General features: G+C 46.0%; 1 protein-coding gene across 5 annotated transcripts in view; it reads left to right on the forward strand.

The window, feature by feature from the left end:
* Positions 1–7,385: 7,385 nt before the first annotated feature.
* Positions 7,386–23,400, forward strand: part of GRK3 (G protein-coupled receptor kinase 3) — a 159,316-nt gene continuing 143,301 nt past the window's right edge. For 2 of the 5 annotated variants that reach the window (XM_081884596.1, XM_081884598.1), the window contains exon 1: positions 7,386–8,185. In XM_081884596.1, coding sequence (XP_081740722.1) covers positions 8,073–8,185 — 113 coding nt within the window. In that variant the 5' untranslated portion in view covers positions 7,386–8,072. The remainder of the gene's footprint in view (positions 8,186–23,400) is intronic. The other 3 variants (XM_081884595.1, XM_081884597.1, XM_081884599.1) reach the window with 3 other exon arrangements.

Below are 23,400 nucleotides of genomic sequence, written 5' to 3' on the forward strand. Positions count from 1 at the left end.
TGGACACAGTACTCCAGGTGAGGTCTGACCAGAGCAGAAGACAGTGGCACTATTACTTCCCTTGATCTAGATGCTATGCTCCTATTGATGCAGCCCAGAATTGAATTGGCTTTTTTAGCTGCCACGTCACACTGTTGGCTCATGTCAAGTTTGTGGTCAACCAAGACTCCTAGATCCTTTTCACATGTACTGCTCTCAAGCCAGGTGTCACCCATCTTGCATTTGTGCCTCTCATTTTTTTGGCCCAAGTGCAATACTTTACATTTCTCCCTGTTAAAATTCATCTTGTTTGTTTTGGCCCAGTTCTCTAATCTGTCAAGGTCGTATTGAAGTGTGATCCTGTCCTCTGGGGTGTTAGCCACCCCTCCCAGTTTGGTGTCATCTGCAAATTTGATCAGGATGCCCTTGAGTCCATCATCCAAGTCGTTGATAAAGATGTTGAATAAGACCGGGCCCAAGACAGAGCCCTGTGGCAACCCACTTGTCACTCTTCTCCAGGATGAAGAGGAACCATTGATGAGCACCCTTTGGGTTCGGTCAGTCAGCCAGTTACAAATCCACTGAGTGGTAGCAAAGTCAAGGCCGCATTTTACCAGCTTCTTTACAAGAATATCATGGGGCACCTTGTCAAATGCCTTGCTGAAATCAAAGTAGGCTACATCCACTGCGTTCCCTTCATCTACCAGGCTTGTAATTCTGTCAAAAAATGAGATCAGGTTAGTCTGACATGACTTATTTTTCAGAAATCCATGCTGACTATTGGTGATCACAGCATTCCTTTCTAGGTGCTCACAGACTGTTTGCTTAATGATCTGCTCCAGAATCTTCCCTGGTATTGATGTCAGACTCACTGGGCGGTAATTATTTGGGTCCTCTCTTTTCCCCTTTTTGAAAATAGGGACAACATTTGCCCTCCTCCAGTCTGCTGGGACTTCGCCTGTTCTCCAGGAATTCTCAAAGATGACTGCCAGTGGTTCTGAGATCACATCTCCCAGTTCTTTTAATACTCTTGGATGCAGTTCATCTGGCCCTGGAGACTTGAATACATCTAGACTAGCCAAGTATTCTTGTACTATCTCCTTAGTTATTCTGGGCTGTTTTTCCTCTGCTGAATCATTTCCTTCAAATTCTTCAGGTCGGGCATTATTTTCTTTATCGGAGAAGACTGAGGCAAAGAAGGCATTGAGGAGTTCAGCCCTTTCTGTGTCCCCTGTTTGCATTTCACCATCTTCTCCTCTAAGTGACCCCATTGTTTCTTTGTTCTTCCTTTTGCTACGAACATACCCATAAAAGCCTTTTTTGTTGCTTTTTAACCTCCTACAGTGCTAGTTTAATGTGCCTCTTCTCATAAATGATTCCATTTAGAATTTTCACACAGGACTGCTTTCTATTGAAACAACAGTCAATTATTCCGAGAAAGTCAGTGAATGGATGTAATATGGTGTATAACTGATGTTGTCCACTATCCCCCATGATCCCAATCGATCTCAGAAAGTCATTAATTCTATTTTTGTGAGGGGGTGGGGAAATAAATTTGTATAAAGCAGAACTATTAAGGCAATGCTGCTAACGGGCTGATGTTGGCTTTTCTCTTTGCTTCCCAATTAGATGGTTGTCTGGATATTTAGCAACAAGTGTGGAAGATCATTTCAGCTGATGTTCTTGTCATGAATGTTTCATGCCGAAAGTGTTTCAGAAGGGAACAGTTCCTTTTCCTTGGAAAAAGAAAGAAAAAGTTCATTTGAAGTCATAACCACAGAAGGTTACAGAGATCAAGATCTGATATATAGCCCATTTTATGGGCATGGCAGTGAATAATGTAAAATATAGCAAGGATTATTTATTTATTTATTCATTCATTCATTTGTCAAAATGTGCACATGACTTCTGCTTTAACAACAGCTTTTGGTTTTGAAAGCTGAAATGAACAGAATCTCAAACAAAATTTGCTTTGGAGATATCAAAAATGGGAGAATTTATGATGCATACAGGACCTGTTGGAAAGAAGCTGGAATGCAGGGAGCCAGTGCAGGAAATAGCTATGGAAGGCAAATCCCAACAGCTACTGGAAAAATCGGAAAGGAAAGCTGTTTTGCTTACGGAAGAACTAAATGAAGCTAGGGTCAGAGAAGATGGAAGACGTCTACAAGTGGTGGAGCTTAAACATAAAGAGGTGGCTGCAATACAAGAAGCTTCTAGGCCATTGATGGCTGGTGTAAGAATTGGAAAAAGCATAGAAAGGACTTTAATATTAAGATCTGATGGAATTTTTGGAAAGAATTTACTGAATTGTGATAAAAGGGTTATTGGTTTGTTTATTTTCTCTCTCTCTTGCCTCTTTGTTTCTTGTTTATTATTATTTATTATTTATTAAATGTGTATACCAGCCTATACCTCCCTGCTGCACCAAGGATTCCCTGCCCGAGCTGCTTCAGGTTGTGGCGGATGTTCTCCTGGAGACACCTAGTTTGGTTGTCCTAGGGGATTTTAACATCCATGCTGACATGATCTTACAAGGGGCTGCTTGGAACTTCGTGAAAAGCATGGGCTCCATGAATAAGTTTGGCCCAACTCATAGTCATGGACATGCCTTAGACCTGGTGTTCACCTCTAGTGACGTGGGTGATCTGACACAAAAGAAGTGCCATGGTCAGATCACTTCCTGGTGCAACTGGACTTCTCCGCTACCCTTCCCATCTGCAGGGAGGTGGGACCATTTCGGATGATCCGCCCCCACAACTTAATGGATCCATTTGGCTTCCAGAAAGTGGTAGGGGATGCTTTATTCCATGTTGATGGTCTTTCAGCTGATTCCCTGGTAGCCCATTGGAATGTGGAGTTAATCGCATCTGTCTATCGACTGTCTGGCTCCGAAGCGCCCTCTCCGATTGCATGGAGCCCGGACAGCCCCATGGTTTCCCCTGGAGCTGGGGGTGAGGAAACAATCGCTGAGATGGATAGAGCACCGCTGGCAGAAAACTCATTCTGAATTGGACTGGACATAGGTTAGAGCTCAACGTTGAGCCTACCAAACGGCGACAGCGACAGCGAAGAAGACTTTCTTCACCGCCTCTATTGCATCTGCAGAAAATAGTAGCAGGAAACTCTTTCAGGTAGTTCACAATTTAACGGAACCACCTTTACCATTGGGGCCTTGTAAAGACCCCAAGATCTCCTGCAAAGATTTCACAAAGTTTTTTTGCAGATTCGGAAGGAGGTAGGCACCACCATGGGAGCAGGGCCGGGTCGGGAGAGTGCTAGAGCCCTGTCTGGTCGACTTGAAAAGAATAAATTTCAATCCGTTACCCCCGGGGATGTGGACAGGCTGCTTGGACATGTGAAACCAACCACCTGTCTCCTTGATCCTTGCCCATCCTGGCTAATAAAAGCAAGCCAGGAAGGGCTGGGCGATGGACTCTGTGGGGTGGTGAATGCTTCCTTTTGTGAGGGAGCGTTCCCAGACCCGCTGAAAGAGGTGATCATTAAACAGCTTCTTAAAAAAACATCTTTAGACCCGGCCAGTATGGCCAACTACTGCCCAGCCTCAAATCTTCCATTCTTGGGCAAGGTGATTGAGCGGGTGGTTGCTGAACAACTCTAGGCACGCCTGGAGGATGCGGACTATTCGGATCCCTTTCCAATCGGGATTCAGGCCTCACCATGGGACTGAAACTGCCTTGGTCGCGCTGGTTGATGATCTCCGGCGGGCTAGGGACAAAGGTGAGAGCTGTTTCCTAGTTTTGCTGGATCTCTCAGCGGCTTTTGATACTATCAATCATAACATCCTTCTGGACCATTTAGAGGAGCTGGGAGCACTGTTGTGCTGGACCCGGGGGGGGGGTTACCGAGAGGCGTGGTCAGAGTCCGGTCCTGGGTCGAGGGTCTGGAGACTGTCCACCAAGGGCAAAGCGGGGTCCAAAGCAAGAAGCCGGGTGTGGTCAGGAACTCTGGAAGAACAGGTCTGGGTGCTGGCAGAAACAGGTTTCCAACAACGTTGCTCCCGCAACCTGGGACTGGGCTGACTGGCCTTTATCTCCTCTGAGGCCAGGGGCAGTCCCGGCCCCACAGGTGACCCTCCTCTCCTGGCCTTAAGGTGAGCACTCCTCCTGTGAGAACTTAGTTCCCTCTGCCTCTCTGCCCTGAGCCTCTGCAGCTCAGGAGAGGCTGAAGGGTTACTGGACCCAGGGGCAGCTTCACCTTCCCCTGACAGGGCTGGGAGAGGCGCACCTGCAGGCAATGGGTCCTCAATCACCTCCGGAGCCAGAGTGGATACATCTGGTGTCTGCTCCTAAGGATCCGGTACAGGTGCAGGCCCTTCAGATTCAAGCCCCTGCCCCGGCTCAGCTGGCCCTGGAGGCGGGGACTCCTCAGGTTCAGCTTCTGAATCAGATTCCCAGGCCATCACAACTGTTATACAGTGGTTCCGTTCCTTCCTCCTGGGCCATGTCCAGAAAGTGGTAGTGGGGGGATGAGTGTTTAGACCCCTGGGCTCTCACTTGTGGGGTGCCTTAGGGTTGCATCTTCTCCCCTATGCTTTTTAACATCTACATGAAGGCGCTGGGAGATCATCAGGGGCTTTGGGCTGGGTGTCCATCAATATGCAGATGATAACGAGCTCTACTTCTCTTTCAAATTAGAACCAGTGAAGGCAGTGAAGGTCCTGTCTGAGTGTCTGGAGGCGGTTGGAGGATGGATGGCGACAAGACAGAAGTACTGTTTTTGGGGGACAGGAGGTGGGCAGGTGTGGAGGACTCTGTGGTCCTGAATAGGGTAACTGTGCCAGGACCAGGTACACAGCCTGGGAGTCATTTTGGACTCGCAGCTGTCCATGGAGGCGCAGGTTAATTCTGTATCCAGGGCAGCTGTCTACCAGCTCTATCTGATACGCAGGCTCAGACCCTCCTTGCCCACAGACTGTCTCGCCAGTGGTGCATGCTCTAGTTATCTCCCGCTTGGACTACTGCAATGTGCTCTACGTGGGGCTACCTTTGAAGGTGACCCAGAAACTACAACTAATCCAGAATGCAGCAGCTAGACTGGTGACTGGGAGTGGCCACCGAGACCATATAACACCGGTCTTGAAAGACCTACATTGGCTCCCAGTACGTTTCTGAGCACAATTCAAAGTGTTGGTGCTGACCTTTAAAGCCCTAAATGGCCTCGGCCCAGCATACCTGAAGGAGCGTCTCCACCTCCATTGTTCAGCCTGGATGCTGAGGTCCAGCACTGAGGGCCTTCTGGCGGTTCCCTCACTGCGAGAAGCAAAGCTACAGGGAACCAGGCAGAGGGCCTTCTCGGTAGTGGCACCCACCTTGTGGAATGCCCTCCCATCAGATGTCAAAGAGAAAAACAAGTACCTGACATTTATAAGACATCTGAAGGCAGCTCTGTTTAGGGAAGTTTTTACTGTGTGACATTTTAATGTATTTTTAATTTCTGTTGGAAGCTGCCCAGAGTGGCTGGGGAAACCCAGCCAGATGGGTGGGGTACAAATAAATTATTATTATTATTATTATTATTAAAGAGTGGAGGATACTTGCTGCCCAAAATCCTTTTCTGACTTGGTATATTTTCTAACGAATGCCTTCATGTACATCAAGGAGATCCAAGGATACAGTTGGGCTTGTGGAAAATGAAAATTAGTTAGGGTACGTTGGATAACTTGATTTGGATTTGCTGTGCCAGCTCCAGATGCAGCAAAAAGCAAAATGTTTGCTGCAATTTAATAAGGGAAATAATTAAGGGGGGGGGGGAGTAATCCAGCATACAAGTTTCCAAGAGAGAAGGCCCTGGGCTAAAATGGTGCTTGCCACCTGCAACTTTTATAAGGACTTTATTATTAACTATGTCCTGTTCTGGACACTGCAACTGGGGTGCCTGTAGGGGAGAGTGGCAAAGATGATGAAGTACAGTGGTACCTCGGGTTAAGAACTTAATCCGTTCTGGAGATCCGTTCTTAATCTGAAACTGTTCTTAACCTGAAGCACCACTTTAGCTAATGGGGCCACCTGCTGCTGCCGCGCTGCCAGAGCACAATTTCTGTTCTCTTCCTGAAGCAAAGTTCTTAACCCGAGGTAATATTTTTGGGTTAGCGGAGTCTGTAACCTGAAGCTTATGTAACCCGAGGTACCACTGTAGTGGAAAACAAGTCCTTGGAGTTGGCTGGCCTGGAGAAGAGACTATTAAGAGGCAATGTGATGACCACCTTCAACTATGTGCAGGGCTGGTACACACACAATGGCTCAAATTCATTTTATGTTGCTCCCAGAGGGTAGCTATTGAAGCAGTGGATACAAATCAGAAGGAAAAGGATTTAGCCTAAATGTTCGGAAGAAGTCCCTGGTGGGTTGAGCTTTTGGACAGGGGAACCGGTGGCCTCTCCTTCACTGGCAGTTTTTGAGCGGGGGCTGAATGGCTACTGCTAGTAGGGGACTAGACAAGATGATTCCTGAGGTCTCTTCCAACCCCAAATTTCCACTTTTATTTAAAATAATGACCTTTATAAAGCTTACCTGGCTGATCTGAGGTGCCCCTTTAGTTGAAACCCCTTTGCTCTATATATTCAAGGCTGCAGCTGTTATATACTGTTTATAATAATAATTGCCTCCCACTGAGGCGTCCAGGCTCACAGGTCAGCAGGAGAGCAGCAGCTTTCCAGGCAGGTCGGAGCTTCAGTCTGCAGCCCCTCCAGTTTAAAAGGAAGGATTAGGCCTCAGCTATGAGGAGAGGCTTTTCTCTTCCCTGGTGGGCTAGGAGATGAACCAGGGGCCCGACTGCTGGCCTAAAGCAGCTCCTCTTATGCTCCTGGATGAAGCAGAACTTCTAATCGGAATCAGAAGCCCACGGTCCATATTGCGGATCAGCAAATCGCTTCGTGTGAGAAGGGCAGCGCCTCGCAGGAGGCCGCTTGGAGGCAACCAGGCGCGGTGCCTGCCGGCTCGCGGCGGCTCGGCTTCTTACTGCCGTCCGGAGCGGCGGGGAAATCGATCCAGCGCCGGAGTTTGGAAGGCGCCGCCGCCTCGTCCTTGCAGTCCTTCTCCTCCTCCTGGGCCGGGAGAGGAAGTTCAGCCTCGGCGGGCAGAAGCAGCAGAAGCCCGCAAAGGAGGAGCGGGGGGCGGCGCGCGAAGGCGGCGGCCGCGGCTGCAAGGAAGCTGCGTCGGGGCGTTTGCGCCGGATTGCCCAGCGCCAGCGACCCTTCTTCGCCCCCCCCCGGGCAATAGGAAAGGAGCCGCCTTGGGGGGCGGCACAGCTCTCTGCGCCCCCGGCGTGCATTGCCCTCTCCGGGCATAGGCTGCTTTTTCCTCCTTTGCAGCGGGCCCCCCAGCCGCTCTCCCTCGCTGCCCCTGCCGAAAGAGGGGCGCTGAGGGCGGGGGGAGCAGCCTTTCCCATCTTTTGCTCCCTCGCGATGGGAAGGCGGCGGTGGCAGCAGCTGCTGCTTCTTTGAGGGTCTCGGCTTGGGAGGGGGGGGTCCCCGATAACCTCCCTGGCCACGGGGGGATGGCCCCCCAGGACTAGCAGAACTCCGAGCCCCCTCCTCACCCCAGATATATAGGGTGGGAACTGGCAAGGCTTCGGGGGACCTGGAGGAGGGGAAAGCGGGGCCCAAAGGGGTTTTTCGGGGGGGGGGAGGTTAGGCCGTAAATGGATGGGAGCGGTCTCTTCAGAGCAGGGCAATTTCGTGTGAGAGAGTTGAGGGGGTTCATTTAGAAGAGCCAAGGTGAGGGGGTAGTCTATATATAAAAGGAGGGACCGGGGGAGGAGTCTGTTGGTCATTTTGTGGGTGATAGGGGGACAGTGTTCATTTTAGCCCCTATTGGGAAATGGGGACATAAAGTGAGGGTATTGGGGGGGTCAATCATAGGATCCTGGGTTAGGGGGTGTGCCAGTTAGCAGGAGAGAAGGGCTTGCTTACATGGGGGGGTCCTTTGTTTTTAGGGAGGAGGAGGGGCTAACCAGCTGAGAAGGGGCCCTCCTGGGGAGAGAACCCCACCCTCACCCGACAGGTGTTTTTTGCCAAGTGCGGGCCCTGGCCAGAGTCCCAGGCCAAAGGCCCAGGCCTGTGGGCAGCCAAGATGGCGGACCTGGAGGCCGTGTTGGCGGACGTCAGCTACCTCATGGCCATGGAGAAGAGCAAGAGTTCGCCTGCCGCTCGCGCCAGCAAGAAGATCACCCTCCCCGAGCCCAGGTGAGAGCGGCTGGCAGGAGGTGGGGGGGGGGGCTTGCAGTGTGCTCCTCCCCGCCAGTACTTTATTTCATTTATTACTTATTTGCTTCATTTCTGTCCCAACCTTTTCTCTTTCCAAGGAGTTCCACATGGGTGTAAATGGTCCTTGCCCCTCCCCGTTTGATACCCCCACGACAACCTTGTGGGGTGGGCTAGGCTGGCTGGTCTTTCCCAAGTCCTAATCCTTTTTTATCCTGACAGCAACCACCACAATCCTGAGAGGTAGGCCAAGCTGAAAGGCAGTGCCTGGCCCAAGATCACACCCAGAGAGCTTCATGGCTGAGTGGAGGGATTTGAACTCAAACCACTGTGCCACGCAGGCTATCTCCACCACCCCCACCGCCAACACCTGCAGGCCAAAAGCACCTGTGATGGAACTCTGCCAAGGAGGATGAGCCAGGATTAGTACTCCCCATCATCCTTGTTATCATCAATATTATTACTGCATTTCTGTCCCTCCAAGGTCCTTGTCAGACACTAACTCCTGCACCACCCTGGCTCCAATTATGAGTCTCCCCTTCCTATGAATATCTTCTAATCTAGAGTCTGCTTCTCCTATCCAGATACCCCTCTCCAATATCCCAGATACAACTCCTCCACCATGACGGCTGACTGAAGGGTCAGCCAGGATAGATCCCTCTTTGCTCTTTCCCAGCACCATACTTTTATAAACCCCTCACCCTTGTCTCCCCCAAATTTCCCCCCAAACCAGCACTCTGTGAGATTTGGGGTACAGTGAATGTGAACCAAATGAAGGATTTCAATCCACCCCCCTTTTTCTTTTGCATGTGGTCCGCTTGGATTCCCTTCAGGAGGTGGAAGCTGCTTCAGGTCTTTGCATTCCCCTGACCCTGGCCTTTGACTGCTCTTAAGTTATGTTTGATTTATTTATTACATTTTATATCCTAACTTTTCCCCTGTGGAACTCAAGGTGGCATGCATGGTTCTCCCTTCCTCATTTCATTTAATCCCTACTACAACTCTGAAGTAGGTTAGGCTGAGAGGTAGTGACTGGCCAAAGGCCACTCAGTGAGCGTGGTGGCTGTGTGAGGATTTGAACCCTTGTCTCCCAAGGTCAGAGTCTAACACCTTTAAGCATTACATCTGGTGCTTAAATCACAGTCACAAGACCATCCAAGAGCATAACCCAAGAGGGTCTGAGCATATCTGGTTTGACTGCACTGGCTACTACTGATTAGTTTGGGGACTGGCTTTTGACCTATAAAGCCTTAAGTGACTCAAGATCCTGCTACTTCAAGGACCGCCTTTACCCACATGAACCAACGTGAACTCTGCCCTTCCTTGTGGTCTTGGTGAGGGAGGCAGAGAGGATGTCAACATGAGAGTGGGCCTTTTCAGAGGGGGTTCCCTGTTGGCAGAATGCTCTCCCCAGGCAAGCACGATTTTAGGTGCCAGGCAAAACCACCCTTATTTAGGCTTCTGGTTTTTAATTACAAGGGTAGTTAGTTATGCCAATGGCCTTTGCTTAGCCACTGAGGATGACCTTTAGGTGAAGTGGGGATGGTCTGTTCATTTTAAATTTATTGTCAGATGTTTGCTGCTCTTTTCATCTAATGCCTTTGTCATTTTATTTTTTCCTTCTTAAGTAGCTTTGAGGTACATGAGTCCAAAAATGTGAAAAATAAATAGAATAAATAAAAAAGTTTATAATGACCCCCCTCCTCTACATAAAAGGATTCCCACCCCCACCCTGGCAAGTTGTTCCAATGATGCTTCTTTGGCTTCAGTTGTCCTTCATCCTTTTTTAAAAAAAAAATAATTTTTTTTATTCATTTTCCAAACACATAATAAAAACAAACAAAGCACAAAACAAAAACATACAAACACTTAAACATGTATAATTTCATACTCTTATTTTCGTGCACCTTCTTTCCCCTGACTTCCCCATACCTCCCTTTCGCTGCATCCTTGTTTCACATTTCTTTAGCAACTCCTCCAGTCAATTAACTTTTTGATTCCCTTTCATTAAATTTTCTTTAACTTATTAGTTACAGCTGTAATTCTCTATTTCTTATTCCTTGACATCTTAACACGCCTCAATTTTACAACAGTTTTTAAGATATATTTTAAATTTCTTCCAATCCTCTTCCACTGTCTCTTTCCCCTGGTCACGGATTCTGCCGGTCATCTCTGCCAGTCCCATGAAGTCTGTCACCTTTGTCTGCCATTCTTCCAGAGTAGGTAGTTCTTGCATCTTCCAATACTTTGCCAGAAGGATTCTTGCTGCTGTGGTGGCATACATAAAAAACATCCTATCCTTCTTCAACACCAATTGGCCAACCATGCCCAGGAGAAAAGCCTCAGGTTTCTTAGGAAAAGTCCACTTAAGGACTTTCTTAATTTCATTATAGATCATTTCCCAAAAGGCTTTAATCCTCGGCCAGGTCCACCAGAGGTGGTAGAAGGTACCTTCAGTCTCATTACATTTCCAACATTTGTTATTGGGCAAATGATAAATTTTTGCAAGCTTGACTGGGGTCATGTACCACCTGTAGATCATTTTCATTATGTTTTCTTTTAAGGCATTACATGCCGTAAATTTAACACCAGTGGTCCATAACTGTTCCCAGTCCGCAAACATAATGTCATGACCGATATCTTGTGCCCATTTAATCATAGCTGATTTCACCCTTTCATCCTGTGTATTCCATTTCAACAGCAAGTTATACATTCTTGACAGATTCTTAGTATTGGATTCTAACAATTCTGTTTCTAACTTTGACCTCTCCTTCTGAAATCCTATTTTCCTGTCCTGTTTAAATGTCTCATTTATCTGATGGTAATGCAACCAATCTCGTACTTTGGACTTTAATTTCTCATAACTCTGTAATTTAACCTTTTCACCGTCATATTCTAAAATTTCACAATATTTTGGCCATTTAGAGTCCATATTAAGTTTTTTCATCTCCTTAGCTTCCATTGGTGACAACCACCTGGGAGTTTTACTTTCCAATAAATCTTTATACCGCATCCAAACGTTATATAATGCTTTCCTAACAATGTGATTTTTGAAACCCTTATAGACTTTTGCCCTGTCGTACCATAAGTATGCATGCCAACCGAAGCTATTATCATACCCTTCCAAGTCCAAAATGTCTGTGTTTTCAAGAAGTAGCCAGTGTTTCAACCAGCAAAAAGCTGCCGATTCATAGTAGAGTCTTAAGTCTGGCAGGGCAAAGCCCCCTCTATCTTTTGCATCAGTTAAAATCTTAAATTTTATTCTGGGCTTTTTGCCCTGCCAGACAAATTTAGATATGTCCTTCATCCTACTACTCTTTTTACTATTATTAAAATTAAAATGATACTGTGACCATAGTAAACCTCCACTTATGGTTGGTGGATGTTTTGTGTCCTTTGTTGGTGCCCACAACCAGACACCTGGGTCATATAAATAATCAAATTGATCCTTTCCATGTCAGACCCTTCCCCTGACCCCCTCAACTTAAAGTTTGACAAAGAAATTATGAAAATAGCTGGGCTTTTGCAAGGCTTTTCAGAACTGCTGTCCCTGGTAGCAACTGTCTTTCTCCAGTGTCACCAAAGTCAGCGTAAACGTTGGCAAGCACCTCTGCTGCAGCGCTTTAGTGGGAATTCACATCTTGGTCTTCTTCCTCTACCTGCTACTCTTAGCTACCTTGGTACCATTCTCCTTGGCCTCCAGTTGTCTAAAATCTTGAGTGGCCAAGGTTTTTCCCCTGCCCCCCAAAGTCCCCTTAGAGATGGGACACCCAGACATCTTATTCTGTTTCATGGGAGCTGATGTAAATATACAAAGGTGCCATTGGCCCATTTATGCCCAGCTTTCTCTGCTCTGACCAGTGGCGGCTCTTAAAGGCTTCAGGACTTTCCCAGGTTTGTGCATCCCCCTTCCTTCCTCCTTTTAGCTGGAGATGTCAGGGCTTGAACCCAGAACCATTTACATGTAAACCTGATGCTCTACCACTGAACTGTGTTGGTCCTTTTCGTTGGGCTGCTACTTCTTCCTGGAATGGTCCTCTCTGTGATTGGATGGGGAACCAAAAGCCTCCTCTCTGCTTCCAGGGATTTAAAAGCCTCCCTCCCTATTTTCATCCAGCTACTCTTATCCCTTTGGGAGATATTTCTGTCACTGATTCCCCCCCCCCCCTCCTGAGCTCATCAACCTTGTATCTAAGCTTCCTAGGGAACCAGTGTGGTGTAGTGGTTAAGAGCGGTAGACTTGTAATCTGGTGAACCGGGTTTGCGTCTCCGCTCCTCCACACGCAGCTGCTGGGTGAATTTGGGCTAGTCACATTTCTCAGAAGTCTCTCAGCCCCACTCACCTCACAGAGTGTTTGTTGTGGGGAGGAAGGGAAAGGAGAATGTTAGCTGCTTACTCCTTCAGGTTGTGATAAAGCGGGATATCAAATCCAAACTCTTCTTCTATTAGCACCTTTGTGTCTTCTGCTACAAATCACTATCCCAGCCATGTGGGATGTTCTGCACCCTCATTTGACTCAATGTCAAAGGACAGGTACAACAAACACTTTCCTGATTGCTGTTTGGAAAAAGTACAGGCAAAAAGGGGAGTGGGAGTGGTAATTGGGAATTTTGTATATGCCCACATCAGACCACCTATCTTAGTATTGTCTGCACTGACTGGCAGCAGTTTTCCAGGGTTCCAGGCAGCTGTCAGGGATTGAACTTGGGACCTTTTTTTATACAGAGCAGAAACTGCCCTTGTCCATGGACTTGCGTTGGAAGGCTTCAAATTGCCCAAGACATGGACTTCAGAATTTGGGAATCCTAAAAGGACATGTGGACTGTGAGATTGAAATGTTTCTGATCAAATGAGGAAGTGTGTTGTGAGGGAAAACATTCTTTCCCAGGAAGAGACCATATTTCTCCAGTTATCTTTAGACAGGGTGCTGAACCAGCAATAATACTGGCTTCCTGCAGCTCCGTATCTCCATGTGCTTGACTTCCATGGAGCCCTTCGTGGTCAAAGTTCCTGTTTTCTACCTTGTTTTTTGGCCTTGTTCGTGCAAGTCTGGGTTGCCTTGTAAGGGGGAAAGAGCTCATCCTTTTTGGGATAAATGTAGATGCATTTCTCTCTTGAAAGGTAAAGGGACCCCTGACCATTAGGTCCAGTCGTGGCCGACTCTGGGGTTATGGCACTCATCTCGCTTTATTGGCCGAGGGAGCTGGCGTACAGCTTCCGGGTCATGTGGCCAGCATGACTAAGCTGCTTCTGGCGAACCAGAGCAGCGCATTGAAACGCCATTTACCTTCCCGCTGGAGCGGTACCTATTATGTCATTACAGAGGAGGCAGGTTTAGTTGTTGTCTGAGGACTATCCCTGCCTCTGGTTCTGGTCCTGACCGGATGGATACTAGAATCAGCAAGGAATACCCACATGACCTGAAAGTGTTGCTGTGCAATGCCAGGTCAATGATTCATAAGACCACTGCCATCCATGACTTGATCATGGATGGAGGACTTGACCTGGCATGTGTAACAGAGACTTGGTTGGATGAAGCAGATGGGCCTGTCCTTGCCGCTGCTTGTCCACCAGGTTTCTCTTACGCACAGCAACCCAGGTCATGTGGGCGGGGAGGGGGGGGTTGCAGTGATTTTTAGGAAGTCATCAGTTTGCACCAGGCGTCCTATTGGGAAGACCCAATTTTCCGAGTGCATGTTATGGAAGTTGGGCAATAGGATTCCTTGTGGTGTACCGACCTCCCCGCTGCACCAAGGATTCCCTGCCCGAGCTGCTTCAGGTCGTGGCGGATGTTCTCCTGGAGACACCTAGCTTGGTTGTCCTAGGGGATTTTAACATCCATGCCGACACGACCTTACAAGGGGCCGCTTGGGACTTCGTGGAAAGCATGGCCTCCATGGGGCTGTACCTGAATAAGTCTGGCCCAACCCATAGCCGCGGACATGCCTTGGACCTGGTGTTTACCTCTATGGATGTTGGTGATCTGACACTAAGTAAAAGCGAAATGAAAGAAGTGCCATGGTCAGATCACTTCCTGGTGCAACTGGACTTCTCTGCAACCCATCCCCTCTGCAGGGAGGTGGGACCGATTCGGATGGTCCGCCCCCGCCACTTAATGGATCCAAATGGTTTCCAGAGAGTGGTAGGGGATGCTTTATCCCATGTTGATGGCCTTTCAGCCGATTCCCTGGTGGCCCGCTGGAATGTGGAGTTAACCAGGGCTATTGACTGTTTGGCTCCGAAGCGCCCCCTCCGATTGCATGGAGCCCGGAGAGCCCGTAACACCGGTCTTGAAAGACCTACATTGGCTCCCAGGACGTTTCCGAGCACAATTAAAAGTGTTGGTGCTGACCTTTAAAGCCCTAAACGGCCTCGGTCCGGTACATCTGAAGGAGCGTCTCCTCCCCCATCGTTCTGCCCAGCTCCGAGGGCCTTCTGGCAGTTCCCTCACTGCGAGAGGCCAAGTTACAGGGAACCAGGCAGAGGGCCTTCTCGGTAGTGGCGCCCGCCCTGTGGAACGCCCTCCCATCAGATGTCAAAGCGATAAACATCTACCTGACATTCAGAAGACATCTGAAGGCAGCCCTGTTCAGGGAAGTTTTTAATATGTGACATTTTAGTGTATTTTTCATCTTCGTTGGAAGCCGCCCAGAGTGGCTGGGGAAACCCAGCCAGATGGGCGGGGTACAAATAATAAATTATTATTATTATTATTATTATTATTAATTATCTACTTGCACTTTGATGTGCTTTCGAACTGCTAGGTTGGCAAGAGCAGGGACCGAGCAACGGGAGCTCAACCCGTTGCGGGGATTCGAACCACTAACCTTCTGATCGGCAAGTCCTAGGCTCTGTGGTTTAACCCACAGCGCCATCTGCCTCCCATTTGTCTCTTAGAGGACACGTAAATGTTCCCTCCCTGAACTGATGGTGAATGATGTTCCTGCTCCTGTTTTTTAGGCTAGCCAGGAGATCAAGAACTGGAGTATAGCTAGAGGGAGGAAATCTCTCCTCGCCCCTTTAAGGTGAGCACTTCACATGGTTTTATGTGCACCATCGGTGTGTGTACATTTACATTTACAACAGGAGGCCGGTCCATTGTCCCTCAGACCTTGTGGGGGGCTGGACTATATTTTTTCTTTTTGGCGGGGAAATGAACAAATTCCTATGCCCCACAAATAACTCAGAGATGCATTTTAAATAAAAGCACACATTCTACTCATGTAAAACATGCTGATTCCTGGACCATCCACAGGCCAGATTTAGAAGGCGATTTGGCTGGATCTGGCCCCCGGGCCTTAGTTTGCCTACCCATGTACTAGACAGGCAGGGCTGAGTCTTACGCATGCACTGAATGTCAATGCTTCTGGCCTAGGTGGTTGTGGAGGGATGCGGTGCTTGTCTGCTCAGAAAGAGAGAGAGATGACTGTGCTGATGCAATCCTAGACTGATACCCAGACAAGAAAGAAACACCCCCATGTGATACTTGCTGTTGAAAGGGATGGAACAGCTGCAGTGTGATTTAGATCAAGTGCTGAGCAGCACTGGAGGTTTTTCCTTTTCTTTCAGGAGAACATTTTTTCCCTTTTTTTAGAAAGAGTATGAGGCAAGGAGAAAAAGGTCTACTCTCCTGTCCTTCAAAGTTAGGGTTGGTTTCCAATTGTAGCATATAGGTTTTTTTAAATCCTGACATTGGTGTTTTCTGCAAAAGAATCTAGTGAAGAAGCAACATTAAGATGATGTTGGTGCAAACAAATGGATTGGCCTTGTAGGTGCTCTTGTCAGCTCCAGTCTGGTTGGCTGGCGTGGCAGGGAACAGGGCAAGGAGAGAGCAGTTTTAAGTATGTGTGTGTGTATTTATGTTTGTGAGCCAGGTAGCTCCCTGCTCAATACAAAATATTCCTGAGTGGTAATTGCTGAGTGATTAGGGGCAGGCACACCTGCAGTGATCCCCTCCTGCCCTCAAATCACGTAGATCAGGATGTGTTTAAATCAAATTCTTTAGCTTAAACATAGATTTCAAAGCAACGAAGTCTATTTGGTTTTTATGTATGTTAGCTCCACTGCTTGTAGGATCAAAGAGGTGAGAGCAGGCTTTCCTAATTAGATTACAGGTAACAATCTTTGTCCTAGGAAATGGCTGAGAGCTTAGGTGTCCTGAATCCTTCAGAGACAACACAACAAATGGCAAATGACAACAGGATGATGAGAACCCCAGGTGTTTCCTTCCATGTCTCACCTGATGTTTAATATGCTGGCAGTGAGCTTTTGAGTCATACAGATCTCTTGAAACCAAGGAAAACAGAAATTTTCAGATTTGCACTCCCAGGACAGTTGCCTGGATGTTCACTCCTGCACAAACCTGAGAAAAATGAATGGCTCAAATGGCAGAGCTCATGCTTTGCGTGTCCCAGGTTCAATCCCTGGCAACATCTCCAGGTAAGGTTGAGAAAATATCCTTGCCTGAAACCCTCGAGAGCTGCTGCTGGCCAGTGAAGGTAATACTGAGCCAGCTGCTTTAATGGTCTGACTTGGGATTGGTGAGGCAGATTCTGATGGGATCAGAAGTTGCACTCACTTCAGTGGGACTTGTGCAAGGAGCTTGGGGGGGAGTTCCTTTGCCTCCTAACTTTTGCTGTTCAGCAGCCAACCTCTGTCCCACCAGCTCCGCTGGCCCTCTGCCTCGTCCTGGAACTGCCATTGACTTTGTGTGTCTCAGTGACTGTTAGCCGTGGAGTTGGCCATCTTTCCTCATGATCAGTCTTCATGTGCACATGTAGGGGATTTTCTTGAAATGCTGGCAGCCATGAAGGCAGCCTGTGCATGAGGTAGGTGACATGGTCCTCATACTGAGCTACTGCAGTAGTAAATTTAAACATCTTGTAATTGGCCACTCACCCTGGGCTTAGCAACAGTTCCCAGCAACTTAATTCAATCTGCCATTTATCCATCTTGTCTCACACAGGGTTCATTGGTAGGTTTTGCTTCACTTGTGTCCTTCTGGAAGAATTTAGTTAGATGGGAGGGCCTGCAGCTCAGGGCTAGAGTGCCTAAGGTTGCAAGTCTCAGCCTGGCCCTGTGCTGGGATGTTTCTGCTAGCCAGGATTGTCTGCAGTGAGCTAGATGTCAGACATGGAGTAAACAAGATGGAGGAGGGCCCACAGCCCAGTGTTAAAGCATTCAACTTGCATGCAAAAGGTTCCTGGTTCAATTAAGGGGGGCAAAGGAGCAGGGCACAGGCGATTGAAAAAGGAGCTGAATTTTTTCTATAGGTTGTAACAATTGTAATTGATACGGTAATTGCATTTGAGTAAGATGGCAACCAAGGAGCAGGCAACACCAATGATGACTAGGAGGGCCTCGGTTAAAGAGTCCCACTCTGAATTATTTGATATGATTTCTGAGATGAAATCAGATTTGGCCAAGGAGATAACACAGCACTCAGACAAATTAGCAGATAACTTACTAGCCCAAATTGATAAAAATACAGAAATGGTGACACAATTTTCAAGTACAGCAGTACCTCGGGTTAAGAACTTAATTCGTTCTGGAGGTCTGTTCTTAACCTGAAACTGTTCTTAACCTGAGGTACCACTTTGGCTAATGGGGCCTACTGCTGCCACTGCGCCACCGCTGCACGATTTCTGTTCTCATCCTGAAGCAAAGTTCTTTACCCGAGGTTCTATTTTTGGGTTAGCGCAGTCTGTAACCTAAAGCATCTGTAACCTGAAGCGTCTGTAACCCAAGGTACTGCTTGACTCACCAACTAAGAAAACAGAAGCGTTTGATGTCTCTCTGAAAGGCTTGGAGGAAAAATCAGGGAAACTGGAGACTGAAACCAAAGATTTAAAAAACTTTCAGGAACCGCCAAAGGAGGATGTGTCCTGGCAGACAGGAATCATTTGCGGATTCTCTAGCGGTCCTTGAAATGAAACAGAACAGTCCCTGAGGAGGGTGAAAATGACCTGAAAGAATTCCTTGCATTGCTCCTTTAAGAAGGCCTTGTCTCTCCTTGCAATTTTTTGGAAATCTGCATTCAATTTCCTCTATCTTTCACTATCTCCCTTGCATTTTGCTTGCCTTCTCCCCCCCCCCCCCCCGCTATTTGTAAGGCCTAGTTGGACAGCCACTTTGCTTTCTTGCATTTCTTTTTCACTGGGATGGTTTTAGTTGCTGCCTCCTGTATAATGTTGTGAGCCTCCATCCATAGTTCTTCAGGCACTCTGTCCAGCAAATCTAAATCCTTAAGACTGTTCCTCACTTCCACGGTGTATTCATAAGGGATTTAATTTAGATTGTATCTTACCGGCCCAGTGGTTTTTCCTACTTTCTTCAGTTTAAGCTTGAATTTTGCTATAAGAAGCTGATGATCTGAGCCACAGTCAGCTCCAGGTCTTGTTTTTGCTGACTGTATAGAGCTTTTCCGTCTTTGGCTGCAGAGAATATAATCAATCTGATTTCGATGCTGCCCATCTGGTGATGTCCACGTGTAGAGTCGTCTCTTGTGTTGTTGGAAAAGAGTGTTTGTGATGACCAGCTTGTTCTCTTGGCAGAACTCTATTAGCCTTTGCCCTGCTTCGTTTTGATCTCCAAGGCCAAACTTGCCAGTTGTTCCTTTTATCTCTTGATTCCCTACTTTAGCATTCCAATCCCTTATAATGAGAATAACATCCTTCTTTGGTGTCATTTCTATAAGGTCTTGTAAGTCTTCATAGAATTGGTCAATTTCAGTTTCTTCAGCACCAGTAGTTGGTGCATAAACTTGGATTACTGTGATTTTAAAAGGTCTGCCTTGATACTGGTGATTAAAATGAACGTATTGCCAAAAATGTTATTTCTATTTCAGTCAGTCCCAGTGATAAGCAATATGAGATGCTTCAAAGAATGGCAGAAAGATATCGCGAGATTTATCTGGAAATGGAGGATACTGAGAATAAAATATAAACTCCTTATTTATGTTGAAGATAGAGGAAATTTCTCCCTACCAGATTTATATTATGAAGTATCTTGTATATGTTGGATTCGGGATTAAATTAGAAAACACAGACCTTCTAGATTTGGAAGGGCATGACAATAGATTTGGTTGGCATGTGTATTTATGGTATAATAAAGCCAAAGTCCACAAAGGATTCCAGAACTACATAATAAGAAATGCAATTTTAAAAGTATGGGAGAGATACAAGGATTTACTAGAACAAAAGACACCATGGTGGATCTCACTGACAGAAGTAATATCAGTAATATCAGTAAAAAAAGTGAACATGAGCTGTTAACAGAAGTGGATAATCAATTAAAGTTGAAAGATTTTGAGGAAATCAGCGAGAAAGTAATAGATTGGTTACAATACTTTCAACAAAATGAAACCTTTAAAAATGATAAAAAGAAAGGATTTAGTTACACCATATCAAGATTTCAAAGAGAAATAGTGGAGGATAATATAAAATTATTGTCAAAAATTCCCATTGCTGTTGGAATGGGAAACAAAAGACAAAGAGGTTAAGTGTGTAATGATAAAGTGGGCAAAGGATCTGGGACATAACATACAAATGAATGATTGGGAAAAACTTTGGAAGGTGGATCTCAAATTTACTGCATTTTATCATATGTGGTGGGAATTCAAGGTTATTAAAAGCTTCTGGGAAATGATATATAATGAATTGAAAAAAATGTTTAAACTAACCTTTGCAAAGAAACCAGAAATAGGAACAGTAATTCCCAAGGAACTGAAGAAATTACTTATGTACGCCACAACAGCAGCCCGGCTCCTGTTAGCCCAAAGATGGAAAGAATAACAGTTGCCAACAATAGAAGAATGGCAAATAAAACTTATGGACTATGCAGAAATAGCAAAACTGACGGCAAAATTCGGAGACTCTGACAATGAGAAGTTTAAAAAAGAATGGGGGAAATTTATTGTGTACATGCAGAAATACTGTAAACAAGTTGCTACATTGGCAGGTTTAGATTAAGCACTTGTAAGTCGTAAATAATTAGATAATGTAAAGGTGTAACAAGTGGATAAAAATGATAACAAAATGCAGAGAATCATGTAAGATGTAAAGAACCAGTAGAAGGGGGTGGAAGGAAGTCTTGAGGTTTTAATAACCTCAAAAGAAGGTTTGTAAAATAGTAGAATTTTTTATTAGAAGTATAAATGTTAATGGTGGTTTGATTTTTGTATCCTTATTTTATTGATTATTATTTTCGGAAAAAATAAGAAGTTATTTACAAAAGAAAGAAAGAAAGAAAGAAAAAGGTGCCTCCTTTGAAGAGTCACTGCCCATCAGTATTAAGCCATAGGGACAAGTGTTTTGTCTTGGTTATCAGAGAGCTTTATGTGCCCAAAAGACTTGTACCTTAGCCTTGTTTGAGGTCTGAGCCTAACCATTTTTCAATAATCCTTAGTAGAAATAAAATAGTTTTTAAAGCAGAGAATCATTTTCTGTTTTAGACAGCTGGATGGCTCCATTAAAAAGTTTGTCTCCCCCGTTCCAAGTTGTTGCTGGTATATTTGTCTCCCTAACTCTGAGCAGGACAGGATGGTGCACATTTGACTATCCTGTGTTGTGTTTCCAGGGTGAAAGCATGTGACTTTTGTAGGTCTGTCCAGGGGGGATCACAGCTGAATCCAGATTAGCCCTCAAGTGTAGCCTATGCTAGCTGTTTGGTTGAAGGAAACTGATCTCTGTACAACATGATGTTGGGTTGGGTTGTTCCTTTAAACCAAGAGGCGGCAAATTGTGTAGCTGTTTATCTGGAGCAGGTGACTAGCGACTGTGCTTTGTTCCAGTTACATTATCACTTGAAAGAAATACACCAAGTGCAGTTTGGTTGCTCCTTCATGGTTTGTCAGCTGTCTAAAGCTACGGCACCTGCCTTCCATAGGAAAGTTGGGTCCTAAAGGAAGGAGAGGACTTGATGGAATGGAAATTTTGAAGCTCCTTTCTTGTTTTATTGTGGCATAACTGAACTGTTGGCTCAACTGACCCCTACACACATAAATCTTTTTTGTGCTGTGGCCTTTGTAGCATGAAAGGCAAACATGAGTAGTTTATTGGCCGTGCTTAGGGGAGTTGCAGAAGGTTGATTTCAAGGCTGTTTACTAATGTATCATCAAACCTTTTATTGGCATCACATACAAACATCCATAGCAAATCAATACAGAATTACTACCTTCCCAGTGGCACAAAACATTTGTCAAATGAAAGAGGCAAAGCAGTCTAACATTACATCTCTAGGTCTCCAGGGAGATCAGACGTCTGCAATGTGTTTCAATGACAAAAAAAAAACAGATAAAGATATTTAGCCACTAACTTGGTGAGCTCCTGATTATTCCCCAATAATAGAAAATATATGACCTCTGACTCTGGTTTCCATTTGGGGATGCAGAGTTATTCTAGGAACTGCTGGTGGAGATCCACATATAGTTTACATTTAAGAACCATATGTGTAAGAGTTTCCACCTGATGGACTTCACATGGGCAAATTCTTTCTCCTTCCACCATTCCCGAAAATGGGAAAAGCTTCTCCATAGGAGGTTTGAAGGATCTTCTGCAGGTTTTTTCTTAAGCTGCTTCGGTCCAGTCCCATGTCTGTTTATTGTCCAAATCTGTTCATTCTGTTCAGATTTCCCTGGCCTGAACCCTGCCTGCTCTGGACCTATGATGTTATTCTCATCAAGCCAAGTAGTTAGTTTATTTAACAGATGTTTAGCATACAATTTCCCGATGTTTGACAGTAGACTAATTGGCCGATAATTTAATGACAGCTTTTTGTCACTCTTTTTAAAGATTGGGATAATTATAGATTGCTGCCATGAGTTAGGTATGATACCAGATCTATCTATCATAGTGAATAGTTCTGCTAGTATCAGAGCCCACCACTCTGGCTTGGCATTGATCAGTTCAGATGGAATAGCATCAGGGCCGGCAGCCTTTCCTGCTTTCATCTGGCCAGTTAAAGTTATAACTTCAGTGATGGAGACAGGGGGCCACTCATCCGTGGAAGTAAAAGTGGTACGGTCATGACTATCTGGTAGAATACAGTCATCAAAGAAAACCGCCTTAAAATGCTCTACCCATGACAAAGATGGAATCAATGTCAGCGAATTATCCTGTGTCTGTGGGGAGACTGCTACAGCCTTCCAAAATTTCTTATGATCTTTCATTAGGATGGCTGAGAGTAGCGTATCCCACCATGCCTGATTATATCTTATACGGCTGAGCTGGATAGTTTCCCTAAGTTGTTGAGATCTGGAGAAGTAAATGTCGGGCTGGAGAGCTGCCCGTCTCTCTGAACTCCCTATAGATTCTCCTAACCTCAGTTTTAATTGCTATGGTTTCTTTGTCAGTCCAATCGCGAATCCCCCTCTTCTTAGATGGCCTGTACGAGTGTAAATGGGATAGTTCAGTTGTTAAAGTGTCAATAAGTTCTTCAAACCGAGAGACTCCAACAACATGGAAAGTTCACCTTTCCTTGTGTGCTGGAGACTCGATTCCTCAATGGAAAGACAAGTTTGCAATGTAGAGGGAGATGGTCATTGAGCATAGGATCACCTATGTAGAACTCAGCCACATAGGGCATCAAATTAGTGGGTATCAGAATATAGTCCACCACACTATTTCCCTGCAGGGAGATATAGGTAAAATTCCCAGAGCCTTCCCAGTCAGTTAGCCCATTGAGCCAATTCAGGGCCCTGGTGGTGGTCAGCTTGGTGAGTCACAGACCAGCCAGACTGATTACTGGATCCTGGGATCTACGTTCCCAAAAACAGAAGTCTGGGAGAACAGAGGTATCCAAGATTTCCCATGCTTTTGTATACACTTCTTACCCTTGGCCTAGGCGGGCATTAAAGTCTCCAGTCAATGTAATAGGTAGGTCAGGGCAGATGAAGTCCAGATTCTTGAGCACATGTGCAATAAATTCCCATTGTAGGTTCTTGGCTGTGACAGTAGGAGTGGGAGGGATATACACATTGATCAGTAACATTTCCTGGCATACTAGCTCTATCTTTGTTACTAGTAATATACAGCTAGCATTTGCACAGCTGTCAACTTTTCCCTTTTCTTGCAAGGAATCCTATTCGGAATAAGGGAATTTCCCTTAAAAAAAGGGAAACATTGACAGCTATGCATTTGTCGACAGGATGTGTTCACTTTTTATATGGGGAGCCACCAGGGTTAACAATCCACCCGAA

This window comes from Podarcis melisellensis (assembly GCF_964234715.1).
Source record: "Podarcis melisellensis genome assembly, chromosome: 13".
Lineage (NCBI taxonomy): Eukaryota > Metazoa > Chordata > Lepidosauria > Squamata > Lacertidae > Podarcis > Podarcis melisellensis.